This window comes from Mobula birostris, chromosome X, assembly GCF_030028105.1.
Source record: "Mobula birostris isolate sMobBir1 chromosome X, sMobBir1.hap1, whole genome shotgun sequence".
In the NCBI taxonomy this organism is placed as follows: Eukaryota; Metazoa; Chordata; class Chondrichthyes; order Myliobatiformes; family Myliobatidae; genus Mobula; species Mobula birostris.
In genome coordinates, this window is record NC_092402.1 from 61,538,785 (window position 1) to 61,559,611 (window position 20,827).

The following is a 20,827-nucleotide window of genomic DNA, read 5'->3' on the forward strand; positions in this document are numbered from 1 at the left end:
ACAGTAAATGTTGCCTCCACCTGCATGATAGGCTGGTCCAGAAGGTTAAAGCATATGCAATCCTTGGAAAAGTGGCTAACGGGATCCAAAATTGGCTTGGTGATAGGAGGCAGAGGGTTGTGGTAGAAGGATGTTTCTCTGATTAAGTGTGACTGGTGGTGCTGGGGCCTTTGCCGTTTGTGGTATACCTGAACATGAATGTAAGAAGATTCAGTAGGTTTGCAAACGACACACAAGTAGGTGGTTTTGTGCAGAGCGAGGAAGTTTGTCTAAGCCTACAGCAGGACACAGATCTGATGGAAAGTTGGACAGAGAGATGGCAGATGGGATTTAATTCTGACAAATGTGAGGTGATGCACTAAATCAGATGGAATAGGACACGTACAGTAAATCGTAGGGCACGAAGGAATGTGGCTGAACAGAGAGACTCAGTGGTATAAAGCAAAGATGTAATGCTGAGACTTTATAAGGTATTGGTCAAACCACATCTGGAAGCAGCTTTGGGTCTCATATCTGAGAAAGGATGTGCTGGCATTGGAGAGGGTCCAGAGGAGATTTACGAGAATGATGCTGGGAATGAAGGGGTTACCATATGAGGAGTGTTTGATGGCCCTGGGCTTATAATCACCAAAGATTAGAAGAATGAGGGGGTATCTCGTTGAAACCTATCCAAAATTGAAAGATTAAGATAGAGTGGATGTGGAGAGGATGTTTCCTATAGTGGGGGAGTCTAGGACCAGAAAGAACAGCCTCAGAATAGAAGTATGTTCCTTTAGAACAGAGATGAGGTGGAATTTCTTTGGCCAGAGGGTGATGAACTTGTGGAATTCATTGCCATAGATAGCTGTGGAGTCCAAGTCATTGGGTATATTTAAAGTGGAGATTGATAGGTTCTTAATTAGTCAGGGCATCAAAGGTTATGGGGAGAAAGCAGGAGAATAGTGTTGAGAGGGAAAATAAATCAGCCATGATAGAATGGAGGTGCAGACTAGATGGACTGAATGGCCTAATTCTGCTCCTCCACATCTTATGGTCTTATGGAATGTCTGTGACAGGGTGGAGAACAAGAGAGAATGAATGACACAGGTAATGTTGGTGCTATGGTCAAGGTTTTGTTATTCTCACAACACACACAAAACGCCGGAAAAACTCAGCAGGCCAGGCAGCATCTATGGAAAAGAGTAAACAGTCGACGAGGTAGAACATTGCTGGAACTGTAGATACAGAAATCTGCAGCTGCTTGAAATCTAAAACAAAGAGTTAGAAACAGTTTTATCAGGGATTGCAAAGAAGAATTAGATAGGCACTAATTAGCGGTGGCACAGGGAAAGGGCAAGGGAATTGGACTGACAGGATTGGTCTACAGAAAGCTGACATGGAGCCAATGGGTTGAATGATCTCTTACTGTTCTGCAATGGGTTCTATGCTTCAGTGTGCCAGCCAAGTCACCTTACCTCAGGTACATAGTTCTGTTACCTGACTGTGCACGTGCATTAACATCTTTTTCAGTGGATGTTGGAATGAAGCTTATTAACAAAATTTAGAAGTGGGTTTGACACAATATCATGTAATCTTCCTTTCCTCTTTGCAGACATTTAGCAACAGAAGCCAAGCAAAACCTCGTGCAGAACAGCTGCAGGGAGACGGTGGAGGCCAGCGACAAATGGTTGCTCACCAGACAGGAACAAAGAAGAGTCTGACCCTGGTACCTGACCAAACTGTTAAACAGACTTAACGTAGGTAGAAGATAACTAAAAGACACAGATGAGTGAAGTACCTCCAGAAATAACCTCAGTTCATTGCCTTGTTCCAACACAGGTCTGATTTATCCATAATCGTGTGAGTTTCTATTGAGTTTAGTGACCAACCCACACCAATACTTAACCACCACAATCCTGGGCACATGTGATGCAGCCATGCCAATTATGATAACTTTGGCTCTTGATTGACGAAGATTGAAGCCACCTTGAGCTCAAGTCATTTCCACTTCCAAAGTGAACAGGGAATGAAGGATCAAGAAATTAAGATATTAAATATGAAGGACAAGAGGTATAGAATGTGAGCCATTTGCCACAATAGGTCACTTTACAAATCAGGTAACAAATGACTATACCCACTGTTTTCACAGACCTGTCAGTATTAGGTTTTAAATTGCAACTGTTCTGAGTCAGATTTTTATTTTACTTCAAGGAATGTAGGGAGTTTACTGAACCATTACAGCCCAAAAGTCAAAATTTCCATTTCTGGTGTGTCAGACAAGCCTGCAGAATAGTATTTCCCAGTAGATTAAATTAACACCCACCAGCTCAAACCTGCACACAATATTTAATGAGACTGCAATGCCTGTTGCGGAGCATCAATGTGAAAAGTAAGTTTTGTTTCTAATCGTGTGTAACATCTACCCACAGGACTGTGATCAGGGGACCGCTAACTGTGTTGTCTTCCAGTGTCCCCTGCAAACCCTGGACACAACCAAAGTGAAAGTAAGAGCACGACTGTGGAACAGCACTTTTCTGGAGGTAATTTTACAAGCAATTGTAATGCCAGATCATTCCGGCCTAGAATGCTGAGATGAAGGTCTCCCAGCACTGCCCAAGGAGGTTTGTCAATTAAATGTCACCTCATTCTACTTGTTGGTGGCCATGACCTTGAGATTTAAGACTTATCAGAATTCAGGACGAATATCATGAAATTTTACAGAAACAGAATGTTTAGATGATGATGCAGGTTGATTGAAATCAATTCAATGTCAAGTAGGCTTGAGTAGGTTCCTGTTATCATCCATTTCCAGCTTCATCAATACCAGAAGCACAATTGAGATGGGAAACTGAAATGTCACATCATTCAAGTTCAAGGTTACTGTCATTCAACCATACACATTTATACTGCCAAACAAGACAACGTTCCTCCGGACCAAGGTGCACAACACAGGACATATAACTCACAAACATAACACATAAAGTAATATTACCACAAATAAATTAACAAGTAATAAGGTGCATTTAGGATGGAAGTTAAAAAGTAAACAGTATAACGCTAGTGGCGCTTCATACGTGATGAGACCTGGGTGGTGGCAGGGAGTTCGTTAGTCTTATGGGCTATGGGGAAGAAGCTGTTTCCCATTCCAACAGTTCTTGTCCTAAAGCTACGGCACCTCCTGCCTGATGGTAGGGGGTCAAAGAGATTGTTGGATGGAGGAGAGGGATCATTGACAATGCTAATGGCCCTCATACGCAGCAGTCCTAGTAAATATCTGATGAGTGGAAGAGAGGCCACAACCGCCCTCTCAGCAGTTCTCTCAGGGTAAGTATTTTCTTATGAACTCAGATGCTGGGACAGAGTAGTGGAAGGTGACGTGGTGCAGCTTTCAGGTTCACATGTTGCCAAATTCGGCAGTGGTGAAAATGTTGGCGCACGTTCCTTTCTCTCATGTCTATCTATTGACCACTTCTTGCTTCATCCTTGTACATAGATATCGAAGGAAAATAGTCAGGCATGGTGGTGTTGACTACCCCACAGAGGAATCATCTTGTGTCGTACTTGTCCTAATTCAGACATCAGTGGGGGGGGGGGGCAGAATTCAGAAAGGCTTTTCAGTTTTATTGATGCGATGACCTATCATTGAAATTACAGGAGTACGCATCACTCAGTGAAATACGTGTGGTCATTCGCGCTGACATTAGTGTGAAATCAAGCATTAAAAACCTTAAGGTGGAGAAGACTGCTGCACAGGTATGGAAGTAACTACAAATCCAGCCTTACTGCCGGTTTAGGCCAGCTTTTAGATCTGGCACAGTGGGTTAGACTTGGAGAGAATGTGTGAGGTTGTTTAAACTGCATTCCAGGTGCACCATATACAACAGAAAGATTCGCGGGATGTTCCATTAGGGAATGGATTAATGCACACGGCTGTATGACCCATCTCTCACCTCTGCTATAACCATGACAGGGCAATCTGCCTGGATATCGCCCAGCAAGAGAATGCTAGGGACTAGACTCACTGGCCTCTTTCCCTCACTAGGGTCACCTTCTAACCAAGTTTGCCTGGAACTATCTAAAATGAAAAACAGACAAAAGAAGTCATTAAAAAAATTAATGTCAATTTCTCTCATAAGTTCCATAATATTTATAGAGTAATTATTAAAAAATTCAGTGAAGTTGCAGCATCATTAACCCTGTCTGCTTGTGAACCTTGTCTCCTTGTAGCTTTTCCAGACCCATTTCAAAAACTAAACACACCTGAGCACGTATGTGCTTAAAATTGCTACATAGCCAGAGATTTTAACTTTTAATCCTGTGAGAGTGTATTAGAATCGCCACTGTGACCTTTAATCTCTACAGGTTACCTTGCCAGTATATCCGGAGAAGGCAGGTGTAGTATATGGAGAAACACCTTGGTTGATTATACTGATTGCTGTCCTAGCAGGAATCCTGGTATTGGCTCTGCTTGTTTTTCTCCTTTGGAAGGTAAGCACAAATCTCATCTGTACATGTGGGTGTTGGTGGTGTCACCAATTCACATTTCTCGACCTATGAGGTCTGAGGCTTCAAACATAAGTAGAACTGTTTCTTTCCACTTAAAACCTAGATATAACATTAAGGTAAAAAAATACAAAGCGTAGGCCATCTGAGCCTGGTCCAGATTTTACTTTCAATTCAAAGCATTATGAAAGATTTAGAAGGTGCAATGCTACCTTTGGTGTATATTTCATCAGCAGATGAAAGTTATGTTGATGATTGCCTTCATCATTTTTGATCAGTTTAGTAGGAGTCACCATTTCTCAATCGGTGAGTTGTGACTTGTTGGTGTTTTCTGTAAGGCCAGATATTGAAATGCGGTATTTGTTTTCTGTTCATCAAGTTAGGTCAATCTTGGGGCATCTTTGAATCTCATAGACATCAACTTCACAGTATCACACATTTCCTCCCACTTGTGAGGGGCAGGCTTTTTTAAAAATAGAGAGTGGTAGGTGCCTGGAATGTGCTGCTATGAATGGTGGTGGAAGCAGAGGCAATAGTGGAGTTTAAGAGGCTTTTAGACGGGCATACAAACATATAAGGAATGGAGGGATACAGCTGATGTGCAGGCAGGTGGAATTAATTTGGCATCATGGTCAGCACAGACTTTGTGGGCTGAGGAGCCTATTCCTATACTATATGATCTTCACTCATCCTCCTGTGTATTAGCTACTGTCTCCCTATCCTGGATTGGGATTTACTGCGATCCCTCCTGATGATAATATGCCAATTTGGCTATGGCTTTATTGTTCTATCACCTTTTACTGTCTTTGTAAGTTAGATATGAAATGTAGAAGTAGTTTCAAGTAAGTTTGACATACAATTGTAATTTCAATTCTTGATCGTAAGGGGTGGATTATGTCAGGGCACCATTTGCAACCGAATTGTAAACATTCTTTGGGGGTAGGCCTTTTACTTTGCTACATGTATTGCCCAAAAAAAATCTTCCCAAATGATTGTTAAAAATCTGTAGAAGGGATTATTGTGCTTTGAAACTGTGGTTTGAGCAGAACAATGTGGTTGCCTTGGAATGAAAAAGGAACAAACTGGGGTTAAGGTATTGAGGTGTTTGTAGGGTTCAGAATTCCTCTCATTTCAGGATTTCTTTCATGGGATCCAGAGATTTTGCCATCAATTTGAAGTAAGGAGGCACTCATGAGGGAAATTGCTGTCTGGTGAAGATAAGAAATCCCAACTCCAGTCATGTTCTTGACCATTGATGTCTCTTAAAACTGAGCCAAATTGAATTCCACTTGCTATTCTATTGACTGCATTCCTGAAATGAGAGCCTCAAGTTCTGCACGTACCCCTGTTGTTCCCTTGGATGCCGGATAACTCGTCCCTACTTGGTTTGCCTGCCATAACACTGGACCAACGTTGCTTCCTTATAGTGCGGTTTCTTCAAGAGAACAAGCAAAGAGGCTAAGTATGAAACCGAATATCACAGGGCCCATCTTCAAACCCAGCCATCTGACCAGGACAAACTGGCCACGGAGGCATAATGCTGACTTCTGTAGCGGTAATTGTAGTGCCAGGTCCCTGCTTGATCCGGGGCAAAGGCTTTCTGTGGTAGTGTCAATGAATATAGTGTGTGTCTTTTGCATGGTATTGAGTGCTTGTTATGCAGGTGGAGGAGGGATGGTGTAAGGATTATAAATAAATAAACTGTAGATATTATGTTTAATGATATCTGCAGTTTAAGTGATTTGGACAGAGGATTTCACCCCTGTTGCATTTCCCAATGAGCAGCCAAATATGTCTTAAAGAGATGTTCCCTAATTCACAGTTTCAACCCCCATTATAAATCAGGAAACTGACTGAGAACTTAAAGATGACCAAACTCAGTACTCAACTCGCATCTTTATCAAATTGTGAAGTGCTTAATGCAAATGCAGTGAATCTCCAACCACCACCTCAGATTAACACTGTCTTGTATTGCAAAGTCACCTATTCTTTACTGGGTTCTACAAGTTGTCTGCCTTGATTATGCCAATGAGGTTTTGTGTTTGGTCGAAGGGAGAGATTGGTGGTTGGGAGCCATCTTCACTGTATACGCAGAGTCAGAGCCAAAGGCTATTTGAGATCTCTAGCCCATTGTGAGCTTTTGTGGGGACACATTCACCTGCTGTGATGGGGCATCATCTGCGATGTTTAAAATAATCCCTGTGATTTGCTTAGGTAATAATCCTTACATTCTTCACCACTCCCTGCACTCTGTGTGTCATTAGGCAGCAATGGACGGGTTTGCGATGTGCATTAGGCATGCATTTCTGTTGATTTCTGTGACTTTCCTCTCCCCTACACCTTGTGAAGTTTGGACTTGTTTTCAGTGTGTACACAGTAAGATTAGCCTGAGATGCTTTGCATGAAACACATTTTATTTGAATGTTTTACATCCCCAAGGAATCAGAAATGTCCTCTCACATGCTTGTGTGTGTGTTTGTGTGTGTGTGCTTTGTTTTACTTATTGAAATAGTTTTTTCCCTTTCTGGTTGAGATAAAGCTCAACTGGACTGATAGGTCGCCTGGATTTAATTTGCATGAAGTAACATTGCCACAAAGCAACAATTCCACTTTAGGAAGTATTAAACACTCTCTCTCTTTCTGTTTTTCCTCCTTTGCTTTCTTCCAAGAGTTTCCCAAGGCTGCTTTTGGACAGGTTGGCTCTACTTACGAGACTCTGTAATTATGTGGCTTCCTTCAGCTCAGAGTTAGTGCACAGGACGTGGAACATCTCCCATTTGGAGTTTTATGGAGAGATGGCAATGTTTACCATTCTCAGACAAGTGTAGCTAGAAATAGCCTCAGCATCAAGGGTTTGACTGTGGTAGAAGTCTGCTGTAGAAAGAGAAAGATTAATGTGAAGGTACTGTACATCAGGATCTCCCAAAGTGCTCAGGGCCAATGGAAACCCTTTGAACTGTGGTAAAGTAGGGCAGACAATTTATACACAATATGCTGCCACAAGTATCAGTGAGATAATATCTAGATAATACGTCTTTTACCATAGTTGGTTAAGGCATAAATTAGGACACCAGGGGTAAATTTCCCTGCTCTTTCTGAACACGTGGGATGGTTTACACCCACTTGAGAACACAGATAGGGTTCTCAATTTAACATTGCAGTGAAAAGGGTATGCTTTTGACAAAGCAGCACTCCCCAACACTGCACTGAAGTGTCAGTCTGATTTATTTATACAAATCTCTGGAATAGGAGTTGAACCATAACCTTATAACTCTGAGGTGAGAGAGTGAAACCAAGTGAATTTCCTGTTAGACATATTTGCATAGAAACGGGGGTAGGCGTGTGGAGATTAGTGGGGTGATGGTGGTGAGGAGGCTGGGAAAGATTCCCATACAAAAGCAGATGCCAAGCGTCGCTGAAAGAAACTACCCCTGTCCAGATCCCATTTTGCTGATTGGTTTTACACAGTCCAGGAAGCAGAAATTAAATGCATTCTCTCTTCTTGTCCTTTGTAGTGCGGATTTTTTAAGCGTTCCCGTTACATCGATACCGTCCCTCAGTACCACGCCGTGCGGATAGGAAAAGAGGAGCGACAGCTACACGTTGATGAAAAAAAGACACAGTATCAGAAGGAATGGATGACTCACTGGATTGACAGTGACGGCTACTCATGAACCTTATTTATTTTTATATACTTTAATAAGCAGCTTAAAACAATGCCCTCCCCAACCTCACAAATCCCAACAAACATGTATGTTTCTGATTATAGCACCTACCAGCTGCACTGAAAACGAACAAGGTGACACTCTGAGACAGTGAGAGCGGCAAACTTGAACCCTGAATCTAGAGCAGATGCTTGACTACTTTTTGTTGGCGATGCTTCCACAATCTCATTGTGCATCACAATGGTGCTTACCACTGCTGAATTAGAAGACTTGATGTCATCCTTATTAGTTTTTTTTTACATACTGTAGGTAGTAAGCACCCACCCCTCTGCCAGTGCCCACCTCCTTACCCCAACCTAAATCATGTTACCTGTTGTTATGCCACTGTGGTATCCTGGTTCAGATGCCCAAAAAAATATTCTGTGATTTGGTTTCCAGAGTTGAGTGTGAGGGGAAGAAAGTAGAAAAACCACCAGATCCTCCTCAGGTGTGACTAAAACAGGACATGTTGACTGCCCATTTATCTTTCATTCAGAGCTCATTTAACTGGCTGTATGATGTTCTTAGTTGATGACTTCCCTTCCGATTTGTTTCCAGAGCAAGAAAATAGTGTTTTGCTTTTCAAGCTCTCTCCAGCCAGTCTGATGCAGACTGTCCATGACACAACAAACAAAATGCCAAAAGTGAAGGGATAACACGGAACTGGGATTTGAGGTGATGAAATCACTTAATATCACATTATAATATGAGAAGGAAAACATATATTGATGAGATGCCTTGCATGTCCCCTGGACTTCCCAAAACAGTTCACAACTAATTGAACTGTTTATCTTTAAGTGGGATTGCTGCTGTTAAGGGAAGAAATGTGGCAGCCAATTTTAGCACAGCAAGATTCCACCAAAGAAAATAAAGGTCAACCATTTGGCCCATTGGCCCATGGAAGTATTTTTGTGCCGTGACAAGCTTCCCTCCACCCTGTCAGCACAAACTCCTCGTCTGATTCTGTACCCTGTGCACTGTTTGAGCTGGGTCACCAAGACCACAACTGATTTATCATACAGGTTGAGCCTCTTAAGTGCATGAATAAGGCCTTCAGTCTTGTCTTAAAATGGCCAAGGCAACCACTTTGGCAGACATGAGGCACTCATTCTCTAATAACTAAAGTAGACCAGAAACACATGGTGTCACCTAGTGAAATCATGTTACGTTTCATTTCGTGACACCATGTCAGAGTCAAGTCTGGCTTCAATTGCAAAATAACTCCTTCCAAACAAAGTAAGTGTCTATTACTTTTCGTGAGATTCAAATTTGATATCTGTTTAGTCATTCGTTTGGGTATGATATTTTGATCACATGAATCTGCCAGTATAACTGTCTGGGTTATCTCGTGGAACACTTTATGAGGATAAATAGACAATCATGGGGAAGAGATAAGTACCTTCAGCAAACCCACCCCACCCCCACATTTTAATGTTTCCCTTGCAATATTTTAAACCTGAGTCATACCAGTTTTTTGAAACTGAAGCAATCTGCCCCCAAGCTTTCTCTCCCCTACCTCTTTGTCTTTTTTCTGTCCCTGTCTATTTTCACCTTCTCGCCCTCCCAAGCCCCACCACTCTTTGTTTGGGGCCTATCAGTTTAGAAATACATCTCAGACAGAATTCTGGGTACAAAACCATACCTAAAGACTGCATGGCACAAACAAATGTTGCTTCAAAATTGTTATCAAATTGTGACCAATGGAGTAATAATTGCCTATATCGGTCAATTTTGTCTTAATGTCTTAAGCCATGATCCTTTAGTTGCATAGTTTATGCTTTGCAATTGAAATAATAGTATCCATCATAACCCATGATTAGTGATGTTATCTTACACTGCAGTTGCAAATAAACAAGGTGAGGTTTTTAGCAAAGAATTGCCCGAAAAGGTCCGCTTTAGTCTTCAGAATTAATAGCTAGACCTGAGTCCATTAGATTTGTCAGGTTTAATACCATAAAACTGTTGCTGCTGGTTCGCTCCAGGAGCTGATCTCAACTGCTGAATTCAAGCACCTGTTCACTGTTTCACTATAAAGTAGTACTTGGCATGAATTCTGCACTTAGTCTTGCACTAGACATAGCTGCCACTCTGTTGTTGGTAAATACCCTCTGATGCTGAATGCCAAGGACAGCCAACTGATATTAATTCTAGACCTTCTCAGACAGAGCAGTCTCCTAGCTTACCCATTCGAAAATCATTTCAATGCTCCTATCCTTGCTAGTTTCTTCCCCACAGTATAATCAGATCAATTCCAGTGCACTTTGAAAAAAGGCATTGGTTAAGGTTTCAGGTTTCCCTGAACTAACATTCTCCCCTGTCTAAGATCTACTTTGATGACCATCATTTCATACCTTCAGGGGTATATAACACATGTCATGCTCCCTTTTTGTTTCATTTTTGTTCCTTAGAGCAATGATGAGATTAAGAAATGTGCAATGGATGTGCAACAAACACCAAGCAGAGGTATAAACCAAAAATGATGGAAACACTCACTGGGCCAGAGAGATCCTTTGGAGAGAGTAAAAGATTTGATCTTTCATGTCAATGGCCTTTCAATGATCAGAATATTCTCTATCCACAGATGCTGCCTGACCAGTACAGTGTTTCCAACATTTTTGGGGTTTTTTTTGTTTCAGATTTCCAGCATCTGCAGTGTTTTGCTTTTAGATGCCCTCAACCAGTCCCACTGGATAGTGCTTCTCAAAGAGAGCCAGGGCCTGTGGGCAGGCACTTCAAGTCAAGTACATGTCAATAACTTGCATTGTCCTCAAACCTTGGAAATAGCTATGAGTGGGCTCTGTTGGTGGATGGAAAATGTGCAAACCCAACCTAGAAATATTTGAGAGTTACTCTCCCATTAAACAGGATCAACCTGATTTTGTTTGGGCTTCAAGCTCAAATACTCCACTGCGGTAATCAGAAACGTATCAATATGCTTCCTGATTTGCTTCATTTTCTATTGTCTGAATGAATCTGTGCACTTGAATGTCTTGGCACATTGAATATGATTAAGAGACTTATTCACAAAACAGGCCAACGAACAGAACCAGACTACAAGTTTGTCACCTTTAATTTGGAATTTTCTTTTCCAAGGTGTATTCCATGTTTCAGAAATTGCCTCTTGGCGTCCCCTTTCCCCTGCAGAGAATGTTAATTCTGTGGGCAGGTAATCCAGTTCCACCTCTCGTCAGGCCAAAAGCTCTCTGGCTGATTATTCTGGGAAATGAGAATTAAGGGGGAACCAGGTGTATTTTTTTTCCCCAGTTGGCCACCAGCTTGTTTTGAGATTCTCTGCTTCCCAGGCCAGGTTGTAGAAGGTGTTATACTTCCTGCAACACAGTACCTTTTGCTGTTTCTCTGCAGTTTTCAAAGGTGACTCAGTGTGTCCTGATGCAGAGGCCCTGAGATAGAATTGGTCTTCAATGTTTGTACAAAGTAGGTCTGCTGTCATCTACACTCCATTATTCTCTTCCGTTGCCTTTTTAATAGCAAAATTAAGCAGCTCCTCACAGCTCAGTTCCACTCCTTTTACCTTGACCAATCTCAATCTCAGACTACGAGATGTGGAATTGGCTAGAATCCACGGGGTTGGGTGACGGTGGGGATGGGGAGAATGCTGAGGGTGAAGGGAAAATTGGAGGGTGCTCCTATTCTTCAATGTTGTCCTGGCACCAACTGTACAGAAGCCTCTGTGCCTGCAGGGTGTCTCATAGCTTCATGACTTTATCCTGCATTGGCTGGTATTGCATTTGACTGGTCCTGTTGACCTTGGGGCTGTATTGTGAGTACAGACACTGAATTACCATCTACTGAATCTTTAAAGAAAGTCATTATTGTGCAGCAACAATAATTATTAGTGACCTGAAGTGACTTCAACACAGTTTAGTGTATGGTACAGTGTTAAATCAAATGTATGCATCAGTTGCAGAGTGTGCATTATCTGACATTGCGCAAGAGTGAAGCCTTGGTAGTGTCAGGTTGGTGTGCAATGTTTCCCAGACTATGAAGACGACTGGTGTGACTTTATCAACAAGGACAGTGGCAACACCCCTTTTCAGTAACCCTTTAATCTTTGTTTCATGGTTAAGATGTTCACACTTGTGTACAGTACTTTGAGAAAGCCACATTCCACTGTCTTACCTTTTAGCCCTTCTCAGGAAATATGTTGTTCCATGGCAAAGACAGGTGGCTAAACTTCAGGCTGCTATCAACCTAAAGTGCCCAAATGCTTAGTTTTCTTTGGACATTACTGAAACATGAAATGGACACATTTAATCTAGAACCAATCCCACAGACGTGGGTTGGTAGGTTAATTATCCGCCATAAATTACCCTTAGTGTGTGAATGGTAGAATCTGGGAGGAGTTGATAGGAACGGAGGGAGAAGAGGCTAAAGGGATTGCACTGTGAGTCAGCAATGACTTAGTGGACTGAAATGGTGTCTTATGTTTTAAATAAATATGGAATATGGAGCAGGATGTGAAATATGGAATAAATGACATTTTCCTCCAACTAGCCCTTTCAGATCAGCCGAGACTATATTGAATGGTAGAGCACACTCGTGGCCGAGTGCCTTAGTTCCTACGTTTCCTGTCTTGTCCCATCTACGTTTTGTAAGGCAGATGGCCTGATTGGGAATAGAACTCAGGCCGCTGGGTTGAAAGTGCAGCACACTACCACTGTGGATTGTGTGGGAATCCTGCAGACTGGAGTTGATGTGCAGATTCAAAAGCAAGTTTTACTTTCTTTTAGACAAGATGGACAAAAAACAGGCAAGGGCAAAAACAGGCAACCAGTCCAACTCAAAAACGTAGCAATCCACACACAAGTTCAGTAATCCAAGATCTTGATGCACAAGAAAGATCCAGAAATGACAGGTAGTAAGCAGACGAAAAAAAAACACAGAAAAAAACCCAAAAAAGGGGAAAAAAAAGCATATATATCAGAGGCTCTTGCTACTTACAAGATCACACTGAAGACTGAGCAAAGATATAGGAAGCGGGGTTTGAATACACACATGTTATGTGCATTCAATGATCAATAACAAGAGAGTCCAATCAGTCTGTAAATACCCCTGGGGAACTGTGTCTGCCCCTGCTGACCAACCCCAGAATAGACCAGAGTCCTAACAGGACCCCCTCCCCTAGGAACAGGTCCTGACTTTCCCCAGGGACAATCAGGATGGTGATAATGGAACTCCTGAATGAGATCAGGATCCAATACATTCTGTGCCGAAACCTAAGAGCGTTCTTCATGCTCATAACTCTCCCAGTTCACTGGATGCACCCATGGGCCCCGCAAGAGTCCAGCAGGTGGTGGACCACGTATACAGACTGACCATCAATGAGCCTTGAATGGGGGGGGTGTGGCTTGTAGCAGGAGCCAGCCGACTGGCAACCATAGGCCTGAGATGGGAAACATGAAAGGTGGGGTTAATCCAAATTGATCAGGGGAACAGGAGCAAACTAGAGCCATGATCCTGGAGCTCAAAACAATGGGCTCAGGGTCCCCTTCTGGAACCGGAGGCTGGAACAGGCTGAACAGGACAAACTTGAACCTATTGAAAAACAGAGCCCACCGGGTTTAGTCTTTTGACTTGCTGAAAGTACTCTGGGTTTTTGTGGTTGGTCTAAACAGTGAAGGGATGCTGGCCCCATGCAGCCAGTGACTCCACTCTTCCAAAGTTAATTTGATAGCCAAGAGTTACCTGTTACCTACAAAGTTTCTTTCTGTAGGTGCAAGACAATGAGAGTAGAAGGCATGTGGATGGAGCTTGTCAGATGTCTGTTGAGACAACACTGCTCCAACACCTACATCCACCTTAACTATGGAAGGGAGAATAGGATCAAGGAGGTCCAGGGGTGGGGTAGTAGTGAAATGCTTCCTGAGCTCCAAGAAGGCTCCTTCTGCTTCAGAGGTTCAGGTGAACTGGGTGGTGGCCTTTTTTTGGTCAGGGTAATGAGAGGTGGTGCTATAGAGCTAGAGTTATGGATGAATCGTTGGTAAAAGTTGGCAAAACCAAGGAAGCATTGTACCTGCATGACAGAAGAGGGTTTGTCGCTAGTCCCTGAATGTCTTGGTCTTCCTGGGATCCATCTGGATTCTACCCTGGGGGATGATGAGCCCTACGAAGGAGAATTCAGGTGCATGGAATTCACATTTCTCTGATTTCACATAAGGCGGCTCATGAGGAGGCACTGGATGATTAGTCGAACGTGATGAACATGCTCATGGAGTGACTTGGAGAACACCAGAATATCGTCAAGGTAGATGAAAACAAAGCGGTTTAACATGTTGCACAGGACATCATTGATGAGGGCTTGGAACACAGCTAGAGCATTACTAAGTACAAACAGCATAACCGGGTACTCAGGGACCGGTAGGGATGCTGAACGCCATCTTCCACTTGTCTCCTACTCAGATGTGGACCAGGGAATAGGCATTCTGGAGATCCAACTCGGTGAAAACTGTGACTGCTTGGAGTAGCTCAAATGCCAATGACATCGGTGGGAGGGGGTAAAGATTCTTGGCAGTGACTTTGTTCAGTCCATGATAGTCAATACAGGGGTGAAGGCCTCTGTCCTTCTTCCCCACAACGCAAACAAAGGGGAAGTAGATGGTCGGATGATACCAGCAGCGAGGGCCTCCTTAATGTACTCCTCCATTGCTACCGTCTTGGGACCAGAAAGAGAATATTCTACCTCAATGAGGGCAGGTACCAGGGAGTAGATCAATGGAGCAGTCGTATTGGCAACGAGGAGGAAGGGTTGTGGCTCTTCTCTTACTGAAGACTTCCTTCAGGTCCTGGTACCCGGGATAGCTCAGAACGACCAAAGGACTCGGAAGATGTAGAAGGTGGTGTAGAGAAGAGGCAGGCTGCATGACCGTAGGGCCCCACTCAACTACAGTTCTGGTAGACTAGTCAATGTGTGGGTTGTAGCAAGTTAACTATGGGAATCTTAGGATAATAGGGAATTGGAGGAATGGATGGAATGAAGTTGGGTTTCCTCATGATTATTAATAGAGATGCACGGGGACAGTGAGGTGATGAACACTGCCATCACCCAGAGGTCTTCCACCTAGGGCATTTACAGCCATTGGGGACTGTAGACTCGTGAGAGAGTTGAGAAGATTCGTCGCAAGGGAAATGTCCGTGAAACTATCTGCTGCACCGGAGTCCACCAGGACTTGGAAGGCATGCTGTTGGTCCTCCCAGGATATGGAGATGGGAAGGAGGACACCAGTGACTGAGGTCTTGGGAGCGAAAGAGGACCCCATTGCAGGCCTCCCTCCTCTGGATGAGTTTGGACTTTTCCCAATAGCTCAAGACAGGTTGATCTAAAGAGGTCCTGTTTTCCACAATAGAGACAACACTTCACCCTCATTCTACGGTTCCACTCAGCCTGAGCAAGTTGCGTTCCTTCTAAAATCTTCCAAAGCGGTGGCCACTTGAGGGCTCTCTGGTGGAGGTAGTAGTTTCCATACTGTGGTCTTGAGTGCACTAGGAGCAGAATGGCATTCCCTCCATCTCTCACAAAGGCGATTGTCCAGTTGAATGGAGAAGTCAATCAGTGTCCAGATTGCTCAGGGCATCCCTGGACGCTAACTCATCTTTGATGGCGTCTGAGAGCCCATGTTGAAAAGCAGCAATAAATGGTTCTCAGTTCCATTGGCTCTCAGCAGCTAGGGTGCAGAAGGAGATGGCATAATCAGTGACACTGAGGCTGCCCTGAGAGAGTTGAAGGAATCGTTTGGCCTCTCCAACTCATCCATGAGGGGTGTGTAGGTGTGTACACCAGAGGCTCTTGCTACCTAAATGCAACACAAAGAAGAAACCTTCGATCAACATCAGGGCTGGTGATTCTATCTGAACAGAGGGTTGAGGAGATACATGTCTAGGTGCTGTAATTAGTTCAAGATTTCTCCCATCCCTCCCCTTCTGCCCTCCCTCAAATTCTGATTACAGCCTGCATGCTCTGCCAGTAATAATTGTTTAGCAGAACAAGTACAACATTGTCTAATCTCCTAAGTGTTAATCCACTGGAAGATGAGGAGGTCTCAGCTAATGTCAAGTTCAGCGGCAAGCAAATGGTCACCTAAAACTGTCGTTGGCAAAGAATCACAGGATAGTTAACAGCTTAGTCCATGTGTGTTTTGTAACTCTGTTTATTGCCACTGAATTCAAGGCAGGATGGAGCTTAAAGAGAAATGAAGAAAATCTGCACATGAATTCAGTCAGTGGTAAGAGATATAGGGGCAAGTGTTTGTGTGGCATGCCTGCTTCAGGACTTGTATACTCAGGAATTTAGGAGGCTGAGAGGGGATCTGATTGAAACATATAAGATTATTAAGGGATTGGACACGCTAGAGGCAGGAAGCATGTTCCCGCTGATGGGCGAGTCCAGAACCAGAGGCCAGTTTAAGAATAAGGGGTAGGCCATTTAGAACGGAGTTGAGGAAAACTTTTTCACCCAGAGAGTGGTGGATATATGGAATGCTGTGCCCCAGAAGGCTGTGGAGGCCAAGTCTCTAGATGCTTTCAAGAAAGAGATGGATCTTAATGATAGCGGAGTCAAGGTATATGGGGATAATGCAGGAACTGGATACTGATTGTGGATGATCAGCCATGATCACAGTGAATGGCGGTGCTGGCTCGAAGGGCCGAATGGTCTACTCCTGCACCTATTGTCTATTGCCTATTGTTAGTGTAATGCCAAAACAGCAGTAGAAGAATCAGTCCCTGATCGGCCCTCCCCAAACTGCTCCTTCTCTCCCTTAGCTTGTTTTTTTCACATATAATGCACTCAGTGGAGCTGACTGATCTTTTTCATTGCCTTAAATGATCAAAGGAACCTCCTCCCACAGCTTTCTGGGGTTTTCACGAGACACTTCTCTGCCAAAGAACCAACTATTCAACAAACAGGGGACTGGCAACAGTATTTGCTGGCCAGGCAGTGTTTGTATAGAGCAGAGGTGTTGTTCAAACAGGCAAAAGGGGTGTTATCAGCGTCGGAGCACTACATGCCAAATTATTTGACACAGCTTTATTCTGTCCAATCCTGGAGACTTAGAAAAAGTAGAAAGGTTTTAGTTGCTGGTATCACTGCAGTCAAATGTTCCATTCCAGCTTCTCTCAACCTTCCCATCATCCTCTGAAGGATTCTAACTAAAAGGTGCATTGTCAATAAATCAGTAAAGGACATTTGTAGTAAGTATCCATTGGAGGTAATTCTCACGAGTGCCATTTAATTACCTCACCAAATATTGACTCCTCACCAACTCTGCTGCACTTATTGGAGCTTAACAGTTACAGATCCTAACCAACTGGTTGTGACCAGCATTTCCAATTAATGAGTGCACTTGCTTTACCATATGCAGGGTGCATTGTCTTTTATTATTTTTAGCATTTATGGGAACATTCACTAATCCAAGCTGCTAGTAAGGAGGGGATACATTCAAAAATTTGGTCCTGTAGATGTTGTAATATTTTTAATTTGTGCTTCCTTTGAACACAACTGCCTGTAGGAAATATACATAGTCAAATACCTAATAATGCCAACAAAATTCAAGTCATTGGAACTTATTTTTGCACTCTGGCCCTCCAACTCTGTTGCTTCTTCTTTAGCCTTTGGAAATGCCCTGGTATCACTGCAAGTTCATTGCTGGACGAGTCCCTTCTGTCTTTGGGTGGCACAGTACCCAAGGGGAATTAGAAGGCAATGGATTTTAATTTAGACTGAAGCAATGGTGAAGGGTCAGACTGAGGTAAATCAAGAAGTAGTGGTTGACTGATAACCAACTTGGAATTTCACAGCCCACGAGAACAATTGATTGACAGGTAGGGTACCCGCTGCAGTCGGGTCCCAGATGAAGCTGGGCTGGCATGACCAAACCTTAGCCTTCACAGAATGAGGTGAAAGAAAGGCAAGTAAATTAGAAGCAATCCCACTGAACATCAAGCCATGTAACTCATGAGTACAAGCCTAAAAGGAATGATATTTTATGTTCCTTACATCACAAATTGGTTTACTGATAATAAATCATTGGTTACAAATTATTCCCTGATTGCATTTCCTTGAAAAATTAGTTAACAGCAAATGTCTGTAACTGTTCTACCCTATATTTTTGTGCCTTAACTTACCTGCTTCAATGCTCCCTTTTGTTATACACTTTGCATCTAATGTGTTTAAATATAGATTTTTTTCTTTAACAGTTGATGTTCAGTACACTTTATATGCCTGGTGATTGACCAGTACCTACCTTTAACCTGATTTCTTCATTAGACTGTATGGTTGGGTTAGAAGAGGTAAAATGATTGGTTCTGTCACACCAATCCAATGTTACTGCTCTTTGATCATCTCTCCTGGAGATTTGCTAAGAGTGCCATAACAGACCCCCACTCCCCATACTCTAATTTTTTTCGATGGCCTGGCCTCTACACATAGGCCATTGATGCAATATGGTGCTGATTTCTCAAACTGGTGTGCTTCATATCAGAAATTACTCTGTGAGGAGTAAAGTTCAACCACAAGCCAACAGATTCCCAAGAAAAGATTAGAAAGGGAAGAGGGAAGGGGAAAAGAGATCTCAGTGCATTTCTTCAAAATTTCCATGCATAAATTATTGCTGATTTTCTCTACCGCCCCCAGTGAGTGAACATGGTCAAAGCAAACAGCCGGGGAATGAATATTAGGATATACACTGATTGTGCATCCACACTGGTCGATCACTAGTCATGACCTTTCACCTGAATATTTTGATGTCAAGTGATAATGTATCCACGTCCAAATACAACTGTCAAATATTAATATAGCTCAGATAATCAAAGTGCTCCATTTTTAAAAAATGTGGTTGTATATAAATCTATATTTGGGTGTGGTTGCTTTGTACATTTTGTTAACAAATTTCATTTCTTTATTGAATGTTTGTCAAGCAGTTTACTTATTTAATGTTCAATTCTCAGAAGTAATAAAAGTTGGAAATGTTCACTATTGTGTTATTTCAGCCTTTTGTTTTTAAAGTCTTAGAACAGAAAATACTGGGAACACTCAGTAGGGCAGACAGCATCTGTGGAATGAGAAATTGAGTTACTGTTTCAGATTCTGTAATGTCAACTGTTTATCTCTTCTTGTGACCTGTTGAACATCTCCAGCTTGGTGTTTTTAAATTGCAGATTACCAGCATCTGCAGTTTTTTTTAACTTTTCAATTGTTTGTTTATTTATTTATGTATTGACATACAGCACAGATTAGGCTCTTCTGGGCCTTCAAGCCATGCCATCCAACAATCCCCTGATTTAATCTAAACCTAATCACAGGACAATTTACAATGGCCAATTAATTTACCAACCAGTACGTCTTTGGACTGCGGGAGATACCAGAGCACCCGGAGAGAACTCATGCGGTCACGGAGAAAATGTGCAAACTCCGTGCCCACCTTTCTTGAGAATACTGATTCATTGTTGGGGTAACTCTTGCAGAAGTTCCAGCTGCCTAGGTTATTTCACCAACACCTAGAGATCCTGTCCGTGTGAAAAATAGTCACTAATCAATCTAGCAGAGAGTGGTTAGAATATGGAATTCCTTCCCACAGGGAGTGGATGAGCAAAATAGCAGAGATGCCTTTAAAGGAGACTGGGGAACCCAACAGGGAGGAAGTTCTAGAAGGATGTGCTAACAGAGTTCCATGAGAAGAAATGGGAAGAGGCCCTTGTGGAGGTGAACACTAGTATAAAGCTGTTTCCAAACTATGCATTCAACTATTTGTTGTTGATCAGATGTGGGCCTTTGGGAAAAGCCATATTCCCTGTGTGCTGATGCTGGCTGCTTTCCAGTCTTAACTGCATTTATATCCAGGAGTGGAAATTCATCAGCACCACATTAGCAATGCACAAGGGGTCTTTGCTCGTTACACCAACTGCTGTTTTGGTTGTAGACTCATCCCAGCAAAATTCAGTCGCACCTGAGGCTTCAGAGGCTGTTTAATCTGGCCATTAAATACTTTCCTCTGTGTGTTGTGCCATTATGGATTGCACAAAGTCCCAGGTAAGTCCAGACTACCTTTAATTCAAGGGACCGATGGGCAAGAAGAGATCAGCCAGTCACACGTACAATCCTTAAAGGACTGCCCTCCCAATATTATATAAACCACATACAGTATGCTACAATTTGTACCTCAGCCCAGCGAACCACAGCCAATTACATGTCCTCAACAGATATCCTGACTTTGCACAGAACCAAGCTATCTACTTGTTACAAAGGATACTGGTGGGTCCCTCAAAGCTTTTTTCACACAGATGTTTTATAAGCTGAGATTGGAGAGGGTTCAAAGGAGGCTCATGAAAATGATTCCAGGATTGAACGGCTCGTCTTATGAAGAGCATCTGATAGCTTAGGGCCTGTATTCACTGGAAATCAGAAGATCGAGGGGTGACCTCATTGAAACCTATCGAATGTTGAAAGGCCCCCATAGAGTAGATGTGCACAGTTTCTTTCCTATGGTGGGAGAGTCTAAGACCCAGAGGACACGACCTCAGAATTGAGGGGTCTCCCTTTAGAATGGAGATGAGGAGGAATTTCTTTAGCCAGAGAGTGGTGAGTCTGTGGAATTCATTGCCACAGGTGGCTGTGAAGGTCAAGACAT

General features: G+C 42.9%; 1 protein-coding gene across 4 annotated transcripts in view; it reads left to right on the plus strand.

Annotated features, from left to right (window-relative positions):
- LOC140191737 (integrin alpha-6-like) overlaps positions 1-19,160 on the plus strand; it is a 198,483-nt gene extending 179,323 nt beyond the window's left edge. For 2 of the 4 annotated variants that reach the window (XM_072249430.1, XM_072249431.1), the window contains exons 21-25: positions 1,592-1,705; positions 2,409-2,519; positions 3,634-3,732; positions 4,342-4,467; positions 7,998-19,160. In XM_072249430.1, coding sequence (XP_072105531.1) covers positions 1,592-1,705; positions 2,409-2,519; positions 3,634-3,732; positions 4,342-4,467; positions 7,998-8,156 — 609 coding nt within the window. In that variant the 3' untranslated portion in view covers positions 8,157-19,160. The other 2 variants (XM_072249433.1, XM_072249434.1) reach the window with 2 other exon arrangements.
- Positions 19,161-20,827: the final 1,667 nt, after the last annotated feature.